The 26,718-nt window shown below is 43.3% G+C and overlaps 1 protein-coding gene across 1 annotated transcript in view; it reads right to left on the minus strand.

The window, feature by feature from the left end:
* The window catches only part of DMC1 (DNA meiotic recombinase 1), a 1,571,258-nt gene that overhangs the window by 1,539,313 nt on the left and 5,227 nt on the right, over positions 1–26,718 (minus strand). The window contains exon 2 of the mRNA XM_044067943.1: positions 21,576–21,620. Within this exon, the coding sequence (XP_043923878.1) occupies positions 21,576–21,620 (45 nt within the window). The remainder of the gene's footprint in view (positions 1–21,575; positions 21,621–26,718) is intronic.

Raw genomic sequence — 26,718 nt, forward strand, 5'->3', positions numbered from 1 at the left:
CAGTACCTGTGCCTTGCAGGGGTGCTACGGACCGTATCCGGTACCAACCCAGACTGGGTACTGTCATCAGAAGTAGGTGTTCGTTGACTGGACACAGATCCCTGTCGGGCCTGGCCAGAACCACGTGCACGTGGTCTCCTGGGGCGGTCTGATGACAGCACAGACCCAGCATTGCTGGGGCTGCTGCTGGCACTATGGGGGCGGCCGCGGCCCTGTTGTCATCCGCGACGACTGCCAGCTGCTGCTGTTGCTGGCATACGCCCATGTCGACGCCTCAACCGTCCACCATCGCCCTGGCTCATGGACATGTAGTTGTGGAACCGGTCTAATATGTCCCCAAAATGTCTGTCTATGACATCGGTGAAATTACAGATGGCAGCCGCAATGTCACGCATACTGTCAGTCATGGCTGTGCGACATGCTGTCAGCTCCCTCAGACCCTGTCTGATGTACCGTTCCATATGTGACTGTGCCTGCATGACAGCCCGAAACATAGCTGAGGTTGTAAGACCTCTGTGGGCACGTCTGACAGGGGGCAGTAAGCCCACGGATGCTCCCACGAGAACCCCTGGACATTTGTCTGTGTGGTACCATCTCAGGGCCATGCCCATGGCTGCTGTGTGGGGAGGCATGTGCCACAGATACCACATTACCCTGGTCAATGCCCACTGTATGCTGTCCATTACCTAGGGACAGTGGTGACAAAGAGTGTATTGGCAGGATAACTGTGCGCATTGATGGGGTTGACAGCTGTGTACTGTCAATCGGCTGACCAATGATTGACTCTGGCATACCTTCCTGTGCCATTACACAGATGTCATCATTATCAGTACCCATGGCACCAGCTTCAGATTCCCTGCTGCATGACACCAGAGCAGCACCAGAACCTGTGGGAGGGAAACAGGAAACACAGTTTACAATGTCTACACAATATTACCAGTGATGCACACATGCACAGGTCCAGACATGCACATGTGCACACATGCACACGTGCACAGGTGCACACATGCACATGTGCACACATGCGCACATGTGCACACATGCACACATGCACAGGTGCGCACATGCACACATGCGCACATGCACACATGTGCACACATGCACACATGCACACGTACACATGCACACAGTTGCACACAGTTGTACACTACTCAGTATGCGAGATATCAACACACAGACACAGACACACCTGCATGCATACACAGAGCACTACTAAGTGAGCCTAATATTACTATTACTATCAAGACTATTAAAGGTATTGTTAATACACACTCACCAGCATGGATAGGCTGCATTGCTGTTACACCGGAGGGACCTGCAGAAGTGAGGAAACTAATGTCAGTGGGCACAACTGTGCCATTGTTACTGAGTATGATACAGGTCAGTAGTACAACAGTCGCCTTTCACAGGTCAGCTGCTGATATTGAGGATATCACACTTGCACATTAAATACTATGATGACAGCTACAAACCAAGGACACACCTCACACATGCATTAACTACCAGTGTACACAACAGTCAACTATACATATGGCATATTACCTGCATGCTCATAGTCTTGCTGCTGCGTGGCTCCAGCCTCCATCATAATGCATGTCTGCTGCTGTTGTTGTTGTTGGCGTACTGAAGCCACTACACTCATGAGTAGTCCCCCCAGTCTGGTGAGTGGGGTATGTGTAGCCACCCCACCACCTGTGGCGACCTGTTGCCTGTGGATATCCGACGCACGCTGACGGACATTTCTTATTAAATAACTGCAGTGATGTCGTACCTGCTCATATGTCCTATTATGCGTGCCTATGTCATTTACCCGACGGACCAGGTCTTGCCACAGTGCAGCCCTCTCCTGCTGATTCTGGCTGGTGCGGGAAAAGAGTATTGCATAATCCCGCACCAGGCTCTGGTGTATCTCCTCATCCTCAGCTGCGGAGTAAGCTGGATTTCGCGGGTGAGCCATGTTCCTGAAAAAGGAAATAACCTGATATCAGCAATATATGTCAGCAGAATTTGGCACACATACTACACATGCTACTCGACTGTTATGATACGACATATCTCACATATATAGCATCTGTCTGTCTATTGGTGGATACACATATAAATGGCCAGGTATCAGTGTTCAGCCAGCAACTGTGTAACAGTACCTGGCACACTCCATACGACATACTACCAAACCCCAGCAGTCAGAACACTGATTCAGGTCCAGAGCACCTCCTCACTCTGGGGGTTTGTATCTAGGTACTGTATGGGCTACATCATCAACTACTGTGAGCTGACCACAAACTAATTGCCCTGGATATACATATCCCAGCTCCACCACCAGCACAAACGACTATAGTGAATAACACTGCAAATGCAAACTTTACACTTTGTAACAGTGACATGGTATCCTTTCAGCCCACTGGGCCAGTGGAAGACACAACCCACAATGCTGACCCCTTCACAAATGCTTTCTACAGACATCTCCGAGAATGCATGGATCATGCAGTCCCATATATGGCCAAGACACTCTCCACAAAGGGACAGCATCCTGTCTGGTGGACCCCAGCCATAGACAGATTGTATTACAAAAGATGGAAGCTACTGCAAGACAGAGCATAATTCCAGAAAGGGAAGGCATGTCTGAGCAGCACTAGTAAGGATCTATTTTCCCTCATACAAACATCCATGGGCAACTTTGAGAGGGAAATCAAGAGGGACACTACGGATAACCACAAGGCCTTCTTCAGTTATGTTAGCAACCTGGTCAGAATCCCTCCACTATGCTCATAGTTAGTACACAACAACAAATAATTCACTGAAACCACAGATATTGACAACATTGTGGCAGACAGGTTCAGTGCAGGTTTCACCCCTCCCTCTCCCCCAAAATAAGACATAGTTATTCCAGCTGACTGTAACCTCCCTGTCATCACAGATGTCCAGGTGAGAGCCGCCTTCAGGAAAGCAGAATACACAACATGAATGGGACCTGCTGGTATCCCCGGTTGTACTCCGACAGGAGCTAAACACACATATAGAAGTGCTATGTAACACTAGCCTGACTACAGGATATGTACCTGTACACTGGCGCACAGCAGCAGTGGTTCCACTTCACGAAGGAGGCACCTCAACATACCAATACAATACAACACAATACAATACATTACAATACAATACTATACAATATGCTATTGCCCCTGGGACTACAGCAGCATACTGTTCTGCTACCCTGACCATTGTGACACATGTGGTGTGATGATACCTGCTGCTGTCAAACAGTTACACAGGGTGACTCATATGGCATATTACCTATCTGACTAACATTCAGCAGGGGTATGTGTGACATGTACTCATGGGGAGTCTTGCTTCTTAACACTGTGTAGTTTATTGCAGGGTATGTCTTATCTGTGGGTAGGAACCTTTACCTCCACATGTGCTCTCTATTGCAGTGGCACGGATGACACACAGCAGTCATTTAGGTTGTGGATGGTGTGAGGTGTTACTATGGTTGTTGGACATCTGTCATGGGTGTGACTTAAGTATGTAAATCCAGGAGTGGTAACCTCTATGTGGGTAGTATGTGTGTACTCTGTGGTGTTGTCAGTCACTGTGCATTGGTAATGGGTTTGAGTGCATTGTCACAGTGTTGTACATGTCACTGTGTCCTTCTCCATATCTGTAGCTGTCATGTGAGGTACATACCATGGCAGCCATTATGTGGTGTGGAGGGGTACACTGACCTACATGTCCATTGCTGACACACCATGTCTGCTGACACATACCATGTGCAGGTATTCCAGGAATAGTGTGCCACTGTGAATATCACTGGGGGGACTAATGTACACATTTATGACCCTGTTCACCCCTGACACATGCAGTGGTGGGCAGCCAATCACATATCTGGTGGTTACTGGTGTAGATGATTTGAAATGGGGTATGGTACTCCAGTTTTGACACTGGTGTTCACTCCATGCCTTTGTCACCAGGCACCTGTTGCAATACATCTGTACACATGTGCCTCACTCAGAATATATATACATCTCTCTTTCTATATATATATATATATATATATATATATATATATATATATATATATGTATATAGATATATCTATAGGTATATATATATATATATATATATGTCTGTATACGTATACACATATATATATTGATGTACATATATTGCTATAGATATGGAGGGGGGGTGTGACAGAGAGGGGGTGAGAGTGACAGAGGCGGTGGGACAGGGGGTGTTGAGGTCGTCATATACAGTCATACCTGTAGATAGTCAGATCTGTCTGTCTATATATAGATGTACATATATTGCTATAGATATGGAGGGGGTGTGACAGAGAGGGGGTGAGAGTGACAGAGGGGGTGGGACAGGGGTGTTGAGGTCGTCATATACAGTCATACCTGTAGATAGTCAGATCTGTCTGTCTATATATAGATGTACATATATTGCTATAGATATGGAGGGGGTGTGACAGAGAGGGGGTGAGAGTGACAGAGGGGGTGGGACAGGAGTTGTTGAGGTCATCATATACAGTCATACCTGTAGATAGTCAGATCTGTCTGTCTATGTATATGTATCTACATATATCTATATCTGTATGTGTGTATTACATATATATGTTTGTACATATTCTATCTATCTACATCTGTCTATGTATTCCTACATCTCTCTATGTATGTATACATATATGCATATTATATGTATATATATATATATATATATATATATATATATACATATATGCATATTATATATATATATATATATATATATATATATATATATATATATATATATATATATATATACATACATACATACATATTTTGACATACATACGTATCCATATGATAGATAGGTATATCAACATGTTTGTTTACCATACTGTATACACACACTAACATACTGCTAAACATACATAACTGTGAAACCTACTTTGTACATTGCACTACAACCTACATTCAACCTACATTGATATGTGCACATAGATGCTCTCACATACAAATGTATGTACAGCCTTCACTGATAGTTGCTGTATGTCCTCTGCCCTTTTCACATCTTCATATACATATGGATACAGAGCAATGGCACATATGGAGGGTTCACAGTATGTAGACCTTTATAGTATTACTTTACATTACCTGTGTTTGTCACAGCTGCTTGTGTTGCCGTCTGGTTTTGTGTCCTGCTGCTCCACTTGCCAGTTGTCAGCTTTCAGGTGGCTGTTGTTGACCAGTTTTGTTTGTGTCTGTTTAATTTTGTTTTTCTCTGTCTCGGTCTCTGTCTCTGTCTCTCTCTCTGTCTCTCACTTCCTCCTCAGGGTGCAATGAAAGTATTGCATGTGTGGACTGGGAGTACAGCATGCTTTTGTAGGTATCTGCATATGTCCATGTGATGGCCTCTGCACCAATTGTTAGCCAGCATTTGCTAATTGCATGCAGCCAGTTGTGTACTGATTGCAGTTCTCACTGTGATTTCAGAACAGTGCTATAAAAAGGTATGTGAGATAGGCGTAGCCCTTTCAGATTTTAAGGGCAGGGACCATGCTGGTATGCTGTGGACAATGTTCTGTGAGTGTAAAGGTTGGTATCTCTCTCATATTTCCAGCTGTGTTGTAGATTAACATTTCTCCATTCATTATCCAGTTTCCTGTACTAACTGTGTGTGTACACTGACACCTACGACTACTACTACTGTTAATGTGTGTGTGTGTGCTTTCCTGTGGGACATGTGGTGTAACTGGTGTATAGCAGTGGCTCTTGCACTTTGTTGCTATGGCTTCAATATTTGCCCTTTACAGTCACTACTTGTATGCCTGCTAGGTGTCCTGACTGTAGTGTGCTGCTGTGGCTTTCCTATTTTCCATGTACATTCACACCTTGGAATGCTTGCTATATCTGCTAGGGTGTTACAGCATGCAGTGTGGTCTGGCCATGGTGTGGGCCTTGACATCTATTAGGGTATTTGAGTATGCTGCTGAGCAGGCCCCAGACACTCTCAGGTGCATCTGTTATCTGCCTCATGGAATGGTACATATCAGTGGGGTACACCCATTAAATTGTCTGGTATGCTGCAGTTGTGACTGTGGGATAGCATGAGCATATTATTACTACACTTTTTCTGTCATGCAAGTGGTGCATACTTTCAGGACTTCATAGTTACCATTGCATGTGTTGTAACACCTTTCTGCCTACTGTTTGTACATTTCACATGGAGTCTGTGGGGCATTCCTGTAACTCAGTCACTGTTGCTATGACTAGGCTCTTAACTATTCAAATATGGTGGTGTCAAACCTCTCATGTGTACAAATATTTGCAGGTTGTCCACATTTCATACTCCTTCTGGGCCCATCTCATTTGCTCACTCAACTGAGTGCAGTGAGATCATATTCTGATTTCAGGCACTCCTACTGTGTACAAAGAGAGCATCTGGGTAACAGAAAAAAAAAAAAAAAAAAAAAAAAAGAAAAATTTAAGCTTGTTTCCTGCCTTTCCTGTTAAGTGGTATAGACTATTTGTAGGCTTCTTAGCCCCCAAACCCTTCTGTGTTGGAGGGAAGCCTTCTAGCTTAGTTTTTTTCCCCTATAACTAGCCAGTTTTCTAGTTTCAGCACTCAAATCTGTTTCTTTGATCTCCAGCACTTGTTCAGAAAAAAAAAAAAAAAATTTCATCTGCTTTTACTGTACTTGTGTTTCTACCTACTTTTTTTTACTTTTGCATCATCTTAAAAGTACTCAATTGTATTTATTACTGCTTGGTGTAACTCATTCTAAGCCTTCTGGTTTAAACACTTGGGCTTCGGACCAGTTGTTTTGCACTGAGAGGGTTTGTGGTCTGCACTGTAGTGGCAGAACAGGTAGCTTACATCCTTCTAGGTTGGGAACTGCTGATTGAGGGCTCAGTCTCTGTTATTCTAAAAGTGTATTAATTCTGGTTTAAGCACTTGGGCTTTCAGGCCAGTTATTTTACATTAAGAGGGTTTGTGGTCTGCACTCTAGTGGGAGGAGAGGCTGGACTCTGCCCTTCTGAGCTGGGAATTTCTGATTGAAGGCTTATAGTGCATGCATATCTGAACTGCTTCTTACTGAAGTTGGTGCACCTTGTTTGCTGTGGCATAGACTGGATTCGGGCCTGCTGGATCTAGCTTTGTTTGTGTAACTTGAGCACTAATCCAGGCATTCTCTAAAGTATTCAATTGTATTTATTACTGCTTGGTAGTAACTTGATTAAAGTTTAGCTGTCATTCTAAGTCTTTTGGATTAAGCACTTGGGCTTCAGACCAGTTGTTTTACATTAGGAAGGTATGTGGCATGCACTGTGGTGGCAGGACAGGTAGCTTTCATCCTTCTAAGTTGGGAACTGCTGATTGAGAGCCCAGTGTCTGTTATTCTTAAAGTGTATTAGTTCTGGTTTAAGCACTTGGGCTTCAGGCCAGTTATTTTACATTAAGAAGGTTTGTGGTCTGCACTCTTGTGGGAGAAGAGGCTGGACTCTGCCGTTCTGAGCTGGGAATTTCTGGTTAAAGGTTTATAGTGCCTGAATATTTGAACTGTATCTTACTGAAATTGGTACACCTTGTTTGCTGTAGCATAGACTAGATCCAGGCCTGCTGAATCTAGCTTTGTTTATATGCTTGTTGTTTGTTTGCTTGTTATTTCCCTGGAACGCTAATTCCACCTAATACGCGGCTTCTCAGCGCTTCTGTGGATCACTAGTGATATCTGCATTGCTTACTGTACTTATTTCCTTGTTTCACTTGAAAGAAAGTTACTGTTTGTCGTTTTTGCATTTAAGTTACCTGTAACACATTGCACTTAAGTTACCTGGCACTTGCTCACTAAAGCAATTATATGTCAGCACTAAAAATTAAAATCACTACACCCTCACTCCCCACTGGCCCTGGTTTTCAATTATTAAGGAATTCACAATATTATTCTAGCATGTCCAAAGGTCAGTTGTCAATCTCCTCTCCGGTCCAGCTGGTGAATCTGGGAATCTTGAGGCAATGTTACAACTGCCTCATGTACACAGACAACCCTCTCCTCCTCCCAACAAATTCCAACACATGTGAGAGATGCAACCATATAGCCAAACTGGAGGCTAAGCTCTCTCAACTCAGTACTGGCGTAACCAGTCAGGAGGAGAAGGAAACCACACTCACTACAATTCCAGTCTCACATAGACCTACCACGACAGCAAACCAAACACAGAATCACACAAAAACATACTGGAGGCTCTAAATAAAGATCTGCAAGCAGCAGAGACCTCCAAAGCAGACACCCAAGCAGCCGCTACAAAACAAAACACGTGCAACACATATCTCACAAAGCCAGTGTGCCAAACAGTCACAGCCCTTAAGACTAAACAACACACCTGATACACTTGTAATAGGTGACTATCGTCAGGCACACTGACGTCCCGCTCACCAGGCTGAACAAGGAGAGGGTCACGGTGAGCAGCCTATCGGGCGCTAGGATCCGCCACATAACACAAGCACTCAGGTCACTCCAAGGCAAGTACAAATATGACTCAGTCATTGTCCATGCTGGTGTGAATGACCTGAGATGTACCTCCCTGGACTACATGAAAAGAGACATAAAGGAGCTCTCTGAGCATGTAGCCCAGGCCGGTATGACCCTGACCTTGAGTAGCATCTTACCCTCACCAAGAATGATGCCACAATATGAAGACAAGATGATCAATTTCAACAATTGGCTTAAGTACTGGTGACATTCAAAGGGGATCCAATGCCTATCAGCTTGGGATGATATGCTCGACAAGCCACGATGCTTCGCTAGGGACGGCTTGCACCTGTCACCCCTGGGCTTTCGGATATTGGCAAAGGCTCTTGCTACCCCCATAGTGCCTTTTTTAGGCAAGGCTCAAAAGACAAACCCACCTCCATAGGTATCACAAGGGATAAGAAACTAAGAGTAATGCTACTCAACGCCAGAAGTCTAAACCTCAAGATGCACACTGAAACTCTCCTTAGCATGGAGAACATCGATATCTGTGCAGTAACAGAAACCTGGTTCAGGGCTCCCGAGAGCACCCCAGCACTACCAGGTTATACCTCATACCATGCTTTTCGGCCCCAAAACTTGGACCGAACCACAAAAGGAGGGGGAGTATCGATATTCATCAAAGATACCCACACCTCCAGGTTGGTGGCAAAGCACGAAGCATCAGAGACTATCCATGAGCAACTAACAGTGGGTAAAACTGCCTTCCAGTTTATAGCCTGCTACAGACCACCCTCCCAAACCCAGGAACCCCACTCGGCCTTCCTGAGAACACTGGAAAATATGAAGGTCTCTCCAAACTCCATTATATTGGACGACTTCAACTACCCAAACATAGACTGGGAGCATTACTCTAGCTCCAACACCCTAGCCCAAAGGTTCCTAGAATTTATAAACTCAAATGCTATGGAACAACTTGTTACCACTCCCACAAGAGGGGAAAACATACTGGACCTGATCATCACCAACATGGGGACTCTATGCTCCAGACCAGAAGTGTATCCCTCACTGGTAAGATCAGACCATAAACTAATCTCACTGGATATTCACATCCCGACCCCACCCCCTGCCCAGAAAACCACAGTGAAAAACTTCTCTAAAGCAAATTTTACACTCCTCAAAACTGAGGTGGAATCCTTCAAAGCCCCCGGGCCTGTGGAAAATACGGCCCAGACCACAGAATCCTTTATAAACGCATTCTATGAACACCTTCAGGAATGCATGGATCATGCGATCCCAAATAAAACCAAGACCCAATCCTCCAAAGGCAGACGTCCTGTCTGGTAGACCCCAGCCATAAACAAACTATACAATAGAAGGAGGAAGCTACTAAATGATAAAGCAAAATCCCAAAAAGGGAAGGCATCACTGATCAGTATTAGCAAAAAACTACGGGCACACATAAAATTGTCTAAGGCCAGCTTCGAGAGAAAAATTGCACAGGACACCAAGGATAATCACAAGGCTTTCTTTAGTTATGTTAGGAACCTGGGTGGTAATTCCCAGATATGCTCAGAATTAGTCCAAAATGACAAAAAATGCACTGAACCCACAGACATTGCCAACATCCTAGCTGACAGGTTCAGCGCAAACTTCTTCCCCCCCCCTCCCCACCAAAAGGGCAAATATCTATCCCAGCCGAGTGCTGCCCCCCTGACATCTCAGATGCTCAGGTAAGAGCCGCCCTCTCCAAAGCAAAAAACACACCATCAATGGGACCAGATGGTGTCCCGGGCTGCGTCCTACACGAACTCCAAGAAGAGCTAAACCCAAACATAAAACTACTGTTCAATCTCAGCCTTACTACAGGATATGTGCCCAAAGAGTGGCGTACAGCAACAGTGGTCCCTCCCCATAAAGGTGGTGCCTCAACGGATCCTGGAAACTATCGCCCCATAAGCCTGACTAGCTTGGTCTGCAAAGCTATGGAAAGGATCATCATGGACCTCATAAATAAAGATATTGGGGACCTACAAACACAGGATCCTACCCAGTTCGGCTTTGTTAAAGGCAGATCCTGCCTCTTAAACCTGGTTGATTTCTTTGAAACAGTCACCAAGGCCATTGACGAGGGGAAGGTGGTCCACACAGCCTACCTGGACCTCGTAAAAGCCTTCGATACAATACCCCACTCGGGCATTACAGATAAGCTCACCAGCTTAAATATAAACCCCTATGTCACTAGATGGATTGCAAACTGGCTCAAGGACAGAACCCACATGGTTAGAATTGCTGGAGCCATGTCAGACTCCAAACCAGTTACAAGTGGTGTCCCACAAGGCTCAGTCCTGGGACCTCTCTTGTTCGGTATATATTTCTTGGAGGTACAGGCCAACACAGAAGGACTGTGGCTGACCAAGTTCGCAGATGACTGCAAACTGGGCGCCATAATCGACTCTCCAGCCGACACAAGCATCCTCCAAAAGGGCCTCATAGAAACAGACAACTGGTGCCAGAGCCATGGCCTCAAGCTAAATGCCAAAAAGTGTATAGTCATCCCCTTTGGCAAAAACAAAGTGCCCACAAATTACCACATAGGTGGAAATCCATTAAGTACAGAAGAAGTAATTAGGGACCTGGGGACCCAAGTTGATAGCAATCTCTCATTTGACAACCACGTGGCCAAAGTGGTTAGAAAAACATTTTATCTAGCCCACCTAATCATGAAGGGATTCCCATCTAGATCAGGGGAGGTCATCGTGCCTCTTTACTCATCCCTCATCAGGCCCATAATTGAGTACAATGCCCCTTTGGGATGTACCTTACCAGACACCTGCAGCAACTGGAAAGACCCCAAAAGTACCTCACCAAGAGGATCAAAGGGCTCAAACAGATGCCATATGCTGCCCGGTTAAAGAAACTCCAGCTCTACTCAGTGGCATACCGCCTGTTCAGAGGCGATCTGTGCCTGACGTATAAAGCCATGTCCAACCCGGAATTAATGGACATGGTGCACCTCAGAAAATCAAATCTCATCGAGCTACGCTCGAGACTTGAACCTCAGCACTGAAATAAATAGGACATGCTGGAGGGACAGATTCATAACCCAGAGGCTCCCTTCACTCTGGAATAAAATCCCAGTCCAGGTTAGGCAGAGTCCCTCATTGACTCTCTTCAAGAGGAATCTTGATGAGTGGATGGGAGATCGTAGGTTTACCCCGGGTATCACTTCTGTGTCACTGTTAGACAGAGGCACAGTATACTAACCTCGAAAAAGGGCATAGCAAAATAAATTTAAAATGGGTGGCGAAAGCCAAACACATTCTGGCTAGGCTTATAAATGCCCTAGGGCAGATAGCCTAGTATGAACCTATGAACCTATTTCTGCCTCATATTTTGGTCAATATCTCATGCACAGCTTTTTCTGGCAAATCACTCTGGGCTCAAGTCAGAATATAGTGACAAACATTTAAGTTTCAGACTTCATACCCTTCCAAACATCCCACAAAATGCAGAACCTGTTACTCTCTGAACTGTCTAAGTTTGTTTTAACATTATTTGTAACGTGTCCCTGGTTTTGGCCCTTTGCTCCACATATTTTATTACTTGGTCCGGATGTGTTCCTGTAACAGGTTGTGGGGTATGGGCAGTGATTATCCTGCTGTGAGTATGTGTATGGCTTGCAAGGTGCTACAGTGACATTATTACCTACTAGCTACCAACTAGCATGGCTGTTTCTGTTCACACACTACTATCATAGATATCCACTAGATTTGACAGTAAATATACATGACATGCTTTGTGTACTACACATCCTATATTCCCTTTACATTCATTCCTACTATTACATGATATATTTATTTTAGCACAATGTTCTTGTATAACAGTCATGGCTTGGTGGTAAGTCATGCAGACTAGTGTTTCCTGGGTTCAAGACTGACAGTGCGATTTTATTTTGCTTTTGAACTGACTACAGGACCTGTCAATCAGAGTGACTAAGGCACTTTTAAGCAGTTGTAACCTGGTTAGCGCTGGTTTGTGCAGAGCTCACGCATGCGCACTGGCGTTTAGCTCCACGCATACACGCGCACACCCGCTTACAACCGCTTAAACGTGCTTACTCTTGTGCACACCTGCGCTATTTTCTTTGAAAGAAATGAAAATGGGGAGACAGGAAAGTGGTGAAAAAGGGGTCACAAAGAGAATAAGACAGTAGGGAAACAAGCTCGGGTTTTGCAGGAGGGATGTAGGTAAGGCCCATAGCTGCCCATTTCTTCATCAGCAACAGCTGTGCATATGTATGTAATTTGGTGTGACATTTGAAACCTTCCACCCCTGAGAGAGTTGTCAGGACAACAATAATACTTGTTGTACAGCCAATTGTAATTGATAGTTTCCATGTCCAGCAGACATATGTGCGGAATGGGCAGCTATGTATGGGGCGTAATTTTTTTGTGGGTACAGAGTGCCCTTTTTTTTTTTTTCAGGTGAGAGTGGTATGTCAGGTGAAGGAAGTCGGTATAGCTGGGGAGGTAGGTTGGGTAGGTCAACAGACAAGACAAACAAGATGCATACAGGGGCGGTGTATGACACGTGTGGGGGGGTTACACAATTGACGGGGACGGATGTTTGGATATCCAGAGCCCATGAGCCCACAGATGGCAACAGTGGAACTGATATCCCCACCCATGGGCAGTTGCCACTGTTCCTTCACTGCCCAGGATGGGGCTGTGCTGGGGGCTGTGTAGGCCGGGCAACAGGCATGCCCGTAAGTTGTGCCACCTGTGCCTCAAGCTGGAGTAGGGGCCCAAGAACAGAGTCCTGGATCTCCCTAAGCACCACAGTCCGGACGCTACGGAGGGTGAGTGGTGGTTCTCCTCCGGCCACGCTTGCAGAGGAGGGACGGGCCCCATCCCCTGCAGTGCTTCCACCCGCAGGTGGCACAGGGCCACCAGAGGAGGGTCCAGACTAGGCACTAGTGCCAGGTGCACTCGCCAGCTGAGGTGGGAGAAGTGGGTCCACTGGAACCCGCCTTCCCTGTCGTCCTATGTTTTGCATTATGTCATGACAGTTTGGGTTAGTAACATACAATACCATTCACAATTAGTTGTAACAGCATGCATTAGTATTCCCATTAACCAAACACCCAGATATTCACACCATTGAACAGCGAGCATAACACATGCATAATTTGAACAGCAATACACAGTCCAACAACATGCAGGGTTGATTGATGGCAACAGGGCCATCAGGTTTGGATGTATGAACAGGGCAGATGCATCAACGTACATGCAAATATTTATGACCCAACAGGACAAATGTCCAGGGGTATTAATTATGATTGCACATACCAATTTCATGTGGAATGGATTATATGTGGTTATAGGGTGGGGTGAAGAAAATATTATTAACACCTTCGAATACCAATACATATGCTGTACATTTCTAATAGCTACAGATATATACACACTACTGTTCTAACTACAGTTTCCTATATGATAACTACTTCAATTTGGTGATAGGACTGTTACTGCTACATCAATATACATTTTATTGTTATTCATACACGTTCATATCTGGCTTTGTTCAGCTACATCATCCTGCAACATTTGCTTTATATAGCTATAGACAACTGTGGATGTTTGATATTTCAGACAATCATACTATCTGCATATTGCAGACTGAGAGCAACATATCCAGATTTTGGGAAACACATTCCAGCTGCAGCAACACTTTGAACACATTTCGCAGTTTGGTTCTACTTGTCACATTCATTTCATTCTGTACTGAGTGCAGTATACTTTATTCAGGGGTTATTACTACTTTATTGGTGGATTCATAACTCTTTCTCACACTCTCTCACTTGTTTTCATTTTACTATTCAGGATGGTACTTACTTCTAGGCTTTATTGACATGTTTTACCTGTAGTTATTACAATCCTTTCCAGCAGTCTCACTTCTGTCATGTTTCAGTATTTCAACAGGGATATATTTCACACATGTGATTTGCTCATCTTCTGCAGCTGTACTTTTCAGCCTGCTGCAGGATGTGTACTATTATATTACAGGTGGGGCATCTTTATTTCAGACTTTATTTCAGACATTTTCATTTTTCTGTTTGGATTACAGACTGCAACACACTTTTGTAATCAAGCAATACTTGCAAACACTTTTACACTGTTACTTGCACATCGTATTACTTAGTGACTACACTGCACTCTTTTGCTACCTGTCATACTTTTATATTTCTTTACAGTTACTGGGAGTGGATTACTGACCTGCCTGGTGGCGCAACCGCACCAGCCTATCGCCATAGGCTCTGCGGTTCGCAGAACGGACACCTGCAGCTGTAATATAAATGAAGTAATATTGGAATACACATCTCCATAATATCAGCTAATTTAATTTCTTACATACATAATTAAATGTAACTTACTCAGTAGTGGGGCGTTGGGCATTTGCCGGGCCTCCTGGATCCAAATGTTCAATTGGTCCTGCTTGCGTCTCTTCAGGTCCGCATGGTGGTGACGGACCTGCTCACCAGTCCTTGGAAACCCTGTGGCACTGGTGAGATCATGAGCCAACCAGTCCCACGCCTCAGCCCTATATGCTCCCCACAGGACCTGGCCCTGCATGAGTTGGGCCTCATGATTGTGGACTAGGAGCCAGACCATGTATCTGGACTCCTCAACACCCCACCTCTGTGCTCAAAAGCAACTACCCTCACCTACTCCTGACATTCTGGCTGCAAGTCAGTTCTACAATCGTTCATGCTGTGTATTCCCGCCTATGGGGCTTATATATGCCGTTTTTCCCCGCACTTATCTGTGATTGGCCATTTTGGAATTGTATCAACTTCACAAAACCTGCTTTGTCATGCTCCACTTTCTATTCATTCCTATATATTTGCTATTACTGCATTTCTAAGTACAGATGTCGTGGCTTAGTGGTTCAGTACCTTGACTATGGTGCATGGTATCCTGGGTTCGAACCTGGCCACTGCTGTTTATATTTTATGACTGTCTAGACAGGCTAGGGGGTGTGTCTGTGTAAAGGCAGTTTTGTTACAGCTTGCTCAACGTTGCCCGTCGGTTAGCTTGTTTGTGCGGTGCGCAGCTCTGCGCAAACGGGTTACGCTGGTATACGCTTCATTTGGCTGTCAGCACGCATATTACGCTCAGCTCAGCTAGGTTTGGCGGTTAGCACGCATATTACGCTCAGCTCAGCTAGGGGCACACAGTTTCAGCGTGTTAAACCACTGCTCACCTACGGGCACTCATTTTGCACCTGTTAAACCACTGCTCACCTACGGGCAGATGCACTCACCTTGTTAAACTGTAGCTCAGCTATTGGAACAGCTCGCATTTGTTATTGTTTTGTTCTCACATTTCTTCAAAATAAATGGACTATTTCATTACATTTTACATAAAATATGATTTTATATGTGTACATATTTGTCAGGGACTTGTTTCGTGCTTATTTTACTAAAAATAAAATTTGATGTTGTGGGGGCTCGAACCATGGATGCCTGCTCTTCAGCCGACGTCTCTACCGCTACGCTATTGCTTCTTGGCTTACTTTGCATATTTAGTTCTTATATGTTTTTCCACTGACTGCTAACTGTGGCTAAGCTACGGGCACACCCACGCAGACGAGCACACTCACGGGCAAACATCTTTACGATTTAAAAAAAATATATAACATGTTCATTTATATATTTTATGTTCATAGTATCTGTGGGGGCATGTGTTGTGCTGTGTTTATTCACATTTCCATGGCCTCTGTCGTGGGTGTTTACTTTGGGCACTTTTACTCTTCTGGAGGCATGTCCGCTTGCAGGGCTCGGCCTACGGACACGCCCCCTACTGTCTTCCACGGACCGTGTTAGCCTTAGGTATGATTCAGCATGCTCTCATGAATATGCAGAGCATGCTGACATCACTTCGTTTAACTGCAGCCTCCGTGTAAGACTTATAACTCTTACACGGAGGCTTTGTGAATCCTGCCCCTTGTTTAATTTTATTATGGTTTGTATGCTTTGTATGTTCCCTGGTGCTTGTTTTGTTTTGTAGTCTATATTTGTTCTCTGGAGCTTTTCTCCCCAGGCCTCCACTGAAAATGGGTTAGCCTGGCCCAGTGGACTCTCCAGGTAAACAAATGTCAATAAATAATAAATAAATAAATAATACATCTGGTCATCTGACTTCTAGTTCCCATGCAACCCCCCATTGCTAGAGCTGTCAGGAGTTAGCACATAGGTGTCAATAATACACACACACACACACACACACACACACACACAGGCTTGCTAAGATCTGCTGCAGCTCCTGGAAGTCATAAAACAATTTCAAACCTCCATCCTTTCAGAGTAGCAATTAGTTCACCCCAATGACAATGCAGGAAGCTTCCTAAGTACAGACTTTTTGTCTCTGGTTGCATTCAAAACTGTGAGATAACATCTTTATGGTCTAGGCACAGTAATTTAATTTTCTTACTGTTTCTCAAAGTTAGGTGGCTTAAGATTAACCTTTTCTCTTCCAGTATCCTCTGTTACAATATATACATTTAAACAGTGACAATAATGCATGTCCATTTCTTTGCTGCCCATCAGTGCACAGTGTTGATACATTTCTTAACACAAACAGCTTTATACATACATTTTTCAACACAAGCATCTGTACAAATCAGTTTGATATACAAATGACAAATAATTCTTTACAAAATTCCAGCTAGCTGTGCTGGCATATGCTACACATCCACTGCCCTACTTCTCCTGGCATAGCTGGCAATATCTCACATTGCCACAGACACTCTAGGTGCAGGTGTCTCCCAGGTATTAGTTCTAGGGCCCTCCTGTTTTCATTATTTATTAATGGCATCACAGAACACTGTCCCTCGTTGAACATCACTTTATATGTATCATTTGGAGTTTTTCTCCCTGGGCTTCTACTGAAAAAGGGCACCTGTGCCCAGTCAGACTTTCCTGGTAAACAAATGTCAATGAATAAATATGTAAATTACATACTACTTCTAAAATCACACAGATCTCCCTGATATCTACAAAACCAACTTCAACAGTCCTTTTCCAACTTCTGCATCTGGGCAGATAACAATAACCCCCTCATTAACTATAAAAGACCAAAGTGATACTCTTTTCACCCCTTCACAAACTTCACACTTCATAATCACTGACAACCATAACAATAATATAAATACTTAGGCCCTAATCTTGACCCCTCTCCTACCTTCAATGTACATACTGATAATATAGTTAATAAGGTCCTGTTGCCACTAAAATTATGTAATAAAATTGTACACCTGCTCTCCCCTATTAACTACATATGCCTTTGTAAAAAAATGTACTCCTTCCAAAACTGTAATATACATTATCACTGATAATCTTTACTCCTCTTACAATACTTACAGGCTTCAGACTGCAGAAAACAAAATATCCAGATCTGATCTGCTTGCAGGCCTTTGTACACACCAATGTCCTACTACATAAAGGCTACTGCCTTCCAGTGAGGAGAAAACTCATACTCAGACAGCAGTCATGCTCACTAAGAATGCCAAACATATTATTTCTCTAAGTAGGCCACTTTTCAAAGTTATTTTAGGAGAAGTATATTCTCCAGACTTAGTTCTGCCCTATGGAATAAACTCCCACCAAAAATAAAAGGTCAGGAATCCCTTCAAGGTTGAGACATCCCTCACTGAACATCTCCACAGTAAAGCAGCATGTAAATGCTTCAGGGATAATGGTTAGAAAGATCATTCGGCACTGACCCTATTCTATGCCCAAATACTTAACTTTGCTTTGCTCTCTGGTATGAAACCTACTTTATAATCAAATGCAAATAGTGTATATGTTATACATAGTCTAACAACAACTGATCACAGTCCAAGCATTCAGGTATCACATCTAGTTACTAAACAGTGAAATTAGCTTAAAAGTCTTTAAAACTGTATGTACATGTGGTTAATGTTTACTCCTTATCCTTATGTCAATGCATGCTCAACTATATTGCATTAGTGTATCAGAAAAAGATGTTTTGTCTTCAATTTTATCCCACCAAACATTTGTTTTCATGAAAACTACCCCTCTGAGATTACTATATGGATATTGCATAAATGTATTCAATCAATATATACAGTTGAACAAGTATATAATTCTGTTGAACCAAATGTAAAGATGTACAATTATATAACTATTTTATGAACTGAAATTTCTGTATTCTGCTCTGTGGGCTGGGGTTGTGACTGAAAAGTCTTTGGACCAGCTCACTCAACAAGTTACCATATAGTAAATACATAAAATAAAATAACTAGGAGGTATACTCCAAGTTCTCAACATTAGATTCAGAGAGAGCCTCTTCTTTAGATGAAAAAGGAGTTCTCTTTCTCTTAAATGAAGTTGAAAGAGAAGGCTAGAAAGACTGGATGGCTTTGAATAAGGCCAGCAGTATATGATCCAGAAGTCACAAAATAAGATGAAAATACTAAATTAATAGCATATAACTGGCTGAAAACAGCCCTTTATTAGTGAGACAGACCGGTTTCGGCAACCAATGCCTTCTTCAGTGTACACTGAAGAAGGCATTGGTTGCTGAAACCGGTCTGTCTCACTAATAAAGGGCTGTTTTCAGCCAGTTATATGCTATTAATTTAGTATTTTCATCTTATTTTGTGACTTCTGGATCATATACTGCTGGCCTTGTGGTATACATTTGAATGGTTCTGGCCGTGCATCAACCTACCTGCATAGCATCAGTTTGGTTGTGCTTTCTTAGCTATGCTGTAGGACAAAGGATCTGGAAACTGTTGTTTTTCAGTACAGGGGAATCCTCCCCTGACTTTTTTATTTTTATTTATTTTTTCACTATTATTTGACCAAGAGATACACTGAAGAAGGCATTGGTTGCCGAAACCGGTCTGTCTCACTAATAAAGGGCTGTTTTCAGCCAGTTATATGCTATTAATTTAGTATTTTCATCTTATTTTGTGACTTCTGGATCATATACTGCTGGCCTTGTGGTATACATTTGAATGGTTCTGGCCGTGCATCAACCTACCTGCATAGCATCATGTTTGGTTGGCTTTGAATAAGCCCAGTGCAAAATTGTACCAATTATCCTAAGCAGCCTTCTACACAGAAAGAGCGGAAGGAGGAGAAAAATGCTTAGTTTTCTGTGTTCTCTTCTTAGGGGTCTCTAGCATTATGTTTTTAGTGGAGGAATCCATTGTCCACAACTCCATAAGCAACCCAGTGATGTCCTCCCTCACCAGTACTTGGTATATACCTGCCTTGCCTTCAGAGCAAATAAAGCGTGATTCACCCTTCTCAGCAAGGTCTGCTTGAAGTATAGTCTAAAAGGACATGCAATGCTCCCGAACCTTATCAGCCTCCTGAGGGATCACACCAGAAGGATCAGGAGAGTCAGACTGACAGTCCAACGGCTGCAAAGGCACTTCAGAGGACACATCAGTCTTAGACTGCAGAAAGCAGGGGGAAGTCAGAGATTCTTCTGAAACCTCTTTAGAAAGCTTCTTTTTCGTTTTCTGTGGGGGGGTCCAATGAAGGGGAGCCTATGTCAAGGTCGTACATGCTAAATCTCTGAAATATTTGTTTTCAAGGAAATTTTTAACAGACTTAACCTACTCCTTATAGTTTTAGGAATGAAGGAAAGGCAGATTTAACAGGTTCTAACTTTGTGCTATTCTGCAAGGCAAAAACACAGGAACTGTGGAGATGTTATAAAGAATCTGTCTACCACAAGAATATTTGCCCTTTCTGATAGACATACTACATTTCTGATAAATTACTCCACAAAAAAAGGAAGGTTTCCCAATGTAGATAATTATCTGTCCAGAATTGTAGCTGAACCTAAATCTGTGTATATGTACACTTGTGTGTGTATGTGTGTGTGTGTGTGTGTGTGTGTGTGTGTGTAAATATATATATATATATATATATATATATATATATATATATATATATATATATATTATTGTTTTTCTTTGCACTCTACCATAAAATAAATGTTCTAGGTTTTTCTCATTGCAACATTCTTTCTCTCTTATGCTTCATAGTATAATAAGATACTTTTTTATTTAAAATATCTGTACTATATGTTTTGTAGTGTAACATGGTACTCTGTGATTTAAAATATCTGTACTTGATTTTTGAAAGATTGTGAATGTGGAGCTTTTCTCCCCGGGCATCCATGATAAAATGGTCTCTTTCTGCTCTGACTTTCCCAGTAAACAAATGTCATATAAATAAATAAATACATATATATATATATGGGTCTACTGCTCTACATCGAAAGAACACTTCTTCAAAATAGAGCAGGAGACCCACACTTCAGTGAAAGTTCACTTCAACGAAAGTGCACTTTCGCTGAAGTCTAGTTCCCCGGGCGACCCCCCCCCCCAAAAAAAAACCGCTAAAACGTGTTTTTGCAGGGGGTCAAACCTTCCTGCACCTCCCATGTGGGGGGCTGTACCCCCCACCCCACTTAAATATACCAACTCCGAGATCGCACTACAATGGGGAAAAGGGAATATTCCCATTCCGCGCTGTAGTGTGACTACCGAAGTCAATGTTCGAAGTTTCACTACTTCGAACAAGTGGACTCGGTGAACTGGGTTCGAAGAAGTGAAATTTCGCTGAAGTGTGGGTCTCCTGCTCTATTTTGAAGAAGAAAGTTCCAATTTTTGGCATATCCATACATTCCTAATATACCAGCACCTAATCTTGTGGCAAGGTTAGATGCATGGCATGTAGTGAAGGAGCCCAAACCTTTGTAGACTAGCTGGATCTCCAAAATCCTTGACAGGATACTTCCCATATAGCCATGGCTACAGCAACAGTGACCTAATGAAGAACATCAAAGGTTCAGTATTTTAAAATAAATGAGTGATTTAACACAACAATGATTAGAATACCAAGTAGAAATTAGTGTGAACCCATTAGATAACCAAATTCACAAATAATCTGTTTCTGTCAAGTATTAATACATGATATAATCTAAAAAAACTGCTGAACTGTAATTATTAAAATGGTTTGTCTTCTACAAGATCCAGCAAAACAACAGCACTGCATAAATGTACTTACAATTCCTTGTTTCTGTAACAGGTCTATATCCTGGAAAAAGGATTCCTGAAAAAGAAATATGCTCAGTTAAACTGCTGAACAAGGGCTTTCTCATACATAAACAGATTTCCATTAAATTGTGTATTACTGACTCATATCAGCAGTAATTAAAAATCACTTTTAGTTAACAAAGCAAGAAAACTAATTGCAGTTAGAAATAAACACTTGTGTCTAGACCTGAGACACATGGAGTAACACTACAGAGTGGAAGAGAAGCACGTGTCCCATTGACCAGTAACTTCTAAAACTTTTTATTTTAAGAGCAGAAAGGAAGATTAAGATGTGATAGTCGAAGTAACTACTGGAACTGACACCCTCACAGGACCAAAAATTATAAAAAGCTTTACCACCCCTAACTACAGCTTACTAAGCGATGGTATAAAAAGCTTTATACCACCCGCAATCGCAGACATCAATGATCACTATGCAGAATTGTACACAAATGCCCTGTACAAACACTTAAGTGACTGTATAAACTCTGCTGCACCTAACCGGATCAAAACCACGTCTTCCCATAAAAACAAGCCACCATGGTGGACATCAAGTATAAACAGATTATATAACAAGAGAAAGAAACTGTTGTCCAAAAGCAAGAGGGATATCACTCTGCAGAGGAAAAGTTCCCTCCTAAGCCTAAACAAGAAAATCAGAAATCTTGTAAAGCAAATTATGAAACTAAAATTGTATCTCTAGCCAAGGATAATTATAAGGCATTCTTTAACTACATCTGAATTCTAAAAGGGAATGCCCAGTTATGTGCCAAACTGGTTGTAGATGGGATCACTCATACTACACCGGAATATATCGCCAACCTGCTAGCTGAAAGATTCAGCTCAAACTTCACCCCCTATCCCCACCTACCATATCCCAAAGCATACCTGACAGCAGCTGTCTGCCTAGTATCTCTAATGAACAGGTCATCTCTGCACTCACCAAGACCAAAAACACAGCCTCAGTGGGACCAGATAATATCCCAGGCTGTTTACTAAACAATCTAAAACAAGACTTAGTGGACCTACTTGGTGCTCTCTTTAATCACAGCTTGTGAACTGGCTATGTTCCTGCAGAATGGAGAACAGCAAAAGTAATCCCACTGCACAATGGGGGGGCCATCAACTGACCCTGGAAACTACAGACCTAAAAGTCTAACCAGCCTCATCTGCAAGGCCATAGAAAGAATTATCTTGGACCTTATCAACAAGGACATAGGTGATCTCCAAACACTGGACCCAACCCTGTTTGGCTTCATTAAGGGTAGATCATGCTTATTAAACCTGATGGACGTCTTTGAGACAGTCACCAAAGCCATGAACAATGGTAAGACGGAGCACGCTGCCTATCTCGACCTTGCCAAGGCTTTTAACACAATTCCCCACTCTGGCATTATTGAGAAATTCTACCATAGGTTCATAGGTTCATAGGTAGGTACTAGGCTATTGGCCCTAGGGCCTATATAAGCCTAGCCAAACAGTACCCTGGCTTTTGCCACCCAAGAAAATTATTTTCCTGTGCCACTGTCAAGCAGAGCCACAGAAGTGATCCCCGGGGTGAATTTCCTATCTCCCATCCGATCATCAAGATTCTTCTTGAAGAGTGCTCTTGAGGAGCTTTGTTTGATATAGATAGGTAGTTTGTTCCAGAGCATGGGAAGTCACTGGGACAGGAATCTATCCCTCCAGCATGTTCTGTTTATTGTGGTGACAAGGTTTAGGTCCCTAGAGCGTGTAGCTCGGAGGGATTGGGATTTCTTTAAGTGGAGCATGCCCAACAGCTCTGGGTTTGACATAGCTTTGTATGATAGGCAGAGATCACCTCTGAGTAGGCGATATGCGACAGAGTAAAGCTGGAGTTTTTTGAGACAGTCTGCATAGGACATCTGTTTGAGGCCGATAATCCTCTTTGTGAGGTATTTCTGTGGCCTTTCCAGTTGTTGTAGATGTCTTGTGAGGTACATACCAAAAGGGGCATTGTATTCTATAATGGGTCTAATGAGTGAGGAGTAGAGGGGAACAATGACATCTTTTTTCCTGGATGAGAAACCTTTTGTGATGAGGTGTGCCACGTAGAAGGATTTCCTGACTACTGTGGCGATGTGATTGTCAAAGGAGAGACTACTGTCCACCTATGTCCCAAGGTCTCCTATCACACTTTCGGTGTTAAGTAGACTACCGCCTATGTGGTAGTTCATGGGTAAACAGTTTTTACCAAAAGGGATGACAATGCACTTTTTGGCATTCAGCTTGAGGCCATGGCTTTGACACCAGGCATCTATCTCAGTGAGGCCTTTTTGTAGGATGTCCACATCATTAGGAGTTTTGATTATGGCTCCTAGTTTGCAGTCATCTGCGAACTCCATTAGCCAAAGACCTTCTGTCTTAGCCTGTACTTCAGAGAAGTAGATACCAAACAGGAGAGGACCTAGGACTGAACCCTGTGGTACTCCACTTGTCACTGGTCTGAAGTTGGATTTAGAGTCTGCTACTTTCACAGTGTGGATTCTGTCAGTGAGCCAGTTGGCAACCCATCTTGGGACATAGGGATTTATACCTAGTTTAGTGAGTTTATCTATAATTCCAGAGTGGAGGATGGTGTCAAAAGCCTTGGCGGGATCTAGATAGGCTGTGTGGACCACCTTACCCTCATCTAAGGCTTTGGTGACCACTTCAAAGAAGTCTATCAGGTTTAGGAGACATAATCTGCCTTTTACAAACCCGGACTGGGTAGGGTCCAGAGTTTAGAGATTACCAATGTCATTGTTTATAATTTCCATGATGATACATTCCATAGCCTTGCAGACCAGGCCCGTCAGGCTAATGGGGAGGTAGTTCCTGAGGTCCATGGTGGCTCCCCCTTTGTGGAGTGGGATAACCGTTGCTGTGCGCCATTCAGTGGGCACAAAGCCTGAAGTGAGGCTATGATTGAACATGGTACTTAGGTGGGGTGCCAGTTCGTTCTGTAGTTCATGTGGAACGCAGCCTGGGATGTTGTCAGGTCCCATGGATGCTGTGTTCTTGGCTTTGGAGAGTATGTTTTTACCTGTGCAGCTATGATTACAGGAACTTTGCATACTTCCAGTATAGAGACGGGCCCTTCAGGGGGTGAGAGAGGGGTAAAGTTAGCACTGAACCTATCTGCCAGGATGTTGGCAATATCAGTTGGTTCTGTATATTTAGTGCCATTGTGCTGTAACTCAGAGCAGATCTCCGTGTTGCCATTGAGATTCTTGACATAGCTATAGAATGATTTGTGGTTGTCTTTAGAATCAGTGGCGATTTTGTTTTCTTAACTAGCTTTGAAGGATTTTAGGAGGGATCTCAGCTTCTTGCTGAGGCTGACCACGGAGTTCCTCCAATCATGGGATTTTACTCTTTTTTGAAAATGTTTCTTTCTTCTGTTGTAAAGTTTGTTTATGGCAGGGGACCACCAGATTGGCTTCTTTTTTTGGAGGATAGCATCTTGGTTCTGTTAGGGATTGCACGATCCATGCACTCGTATAAGTGCTTATAAAGTGTATTTGTATAGGATTCAGCAGTCGTACCTCTATTGTCTGTCAGTATGGGTGTCGTGAAATTTGCCACTTCTGTCTTAAGAAGCGTGAAGTTGGCTTTGGAGAAATTTATTATGGTGGTTTCCCTAGTGGAGGGGTGGGGGTGGGATATGGATGTCTAGGGTGATTAGCTTGTGATCGGATCTGACCAATAGGGAATTGACCTCTGGTGTGGAACATCGGTTGCCCATGTTGGTAATGACCAGGTCTAGGATATTGCTGCCCCTGGTGGGGGTGTGGATAAGTTGATCCAAGACGTTGGAATTTATGAATTCCAGAAAACGTTGAGCACAAAAGTTGGTACATGAATAGTTCTCCCAGTTAATGGTGGGGTAGTTGAAATCGCCCATTATTAGAGTGTTAGGTTGTACCCTAATATTTTCCAGTGTATCAAGAAATGAGGAATGGGAATCCTAGGGCATGGTGGGGGATCTGTAGCAAGCTACAATTTGGATTGTGGTCTTGCCCAGAGTTAGTTGCACTTGGATAATCTTGGATGCATTATGCTGAGCAACTAGCCTGGTGGTGCGGATATCCTTAATGAATATGGACACACCTCCGCCTTTACTGTTTCGGTCCAGGTTAGGTGGCCGAAAGGTGTGGTATAAATTATAGCCTGGTAATGCAGGGGTGCTCTCTGGAGCCTTGAACCAGGTCTCTGTCACTGCACAGATGTCGATGTTCTCCATTTTAAGGAGTGCCTTGAGTGAGTGCGTTTTGAGATTTAGACTTCTAGCATTAAGTAACATTTCCCTCAGATTTTGCTTGCTTGCACCTGTTACGGTGGTGAATTTGTAATCTGAACCTTGCCTAAAAAAGGCACTATAGGGGTGGCAAGAGCCTTAGCCAGTATCCAGAATCCCAAGGGTGACAAGTGCAGGCCATCTCTTGCAAAGCATCGTGGTTTGTCAATCATGTCATCCCAAGCAGACAGATACTGGATCCCCTTAGAATGACACCAGAAGCTTAGCCAATCGTTGAAGTCAATCATTTTTGTCCTTGTACTGTGGTATCACTCTGGATGATGGCAGGATGCTACTCAGGGCTAGGGTCATACCTGCCTGGGCTACAAGATCGGACACCTCCTCCATGTCTCTTTTCATGTAGTCCAGGGAGGTACATCTCAGGTCATTCACACCAACATGGACAATGACAGAGTCATATTTTTACTTGTTGTGGAGTGACCTGAGTGCGTGCATTATGTGGCGGATCCTAGCATCTGACAGGTAGCTGACAGTAACTTTCTCCTTGTATAGCCTGGTAAGTGGAACATCAGTGTACCTAACTATAGAGTCATCTATGACTAGAGTGTTGGATACGTTGTTATGCCTTATGGGCTGTGGTTGAGTTGCACACTGACTTTGTGGGCTATGTGCCATTTGGGTTGTGTTGGAGGGTGGAGATTGCTTGCATTTCTGCTAAGGAGGTCTCTGTTGCTTGGGTAGATTTTTATTGAGAGCCTCCGCGAATGTAGGTGTGGGTTTTGTGTTTCTATGTGTGTGTTTTGGTGGTATAGGTTGTGAGGGACTATGTGATGAGTGTGGTGTGGTGCAAGTG

This window comes from Protopterus annectens, chromosome 1.part0 (genome assembly GCF_019279795.1).
Source record: "Protopterus annectens isolate FY-2018-M chromosome 1.part0, PAN1.0, whole genome shotgun sequence".
NCBI lineage: Eukaryota > Metazoa > Chordata > Ceratodontiformes > Protopteridae > Protopterus > Protopterus annectens.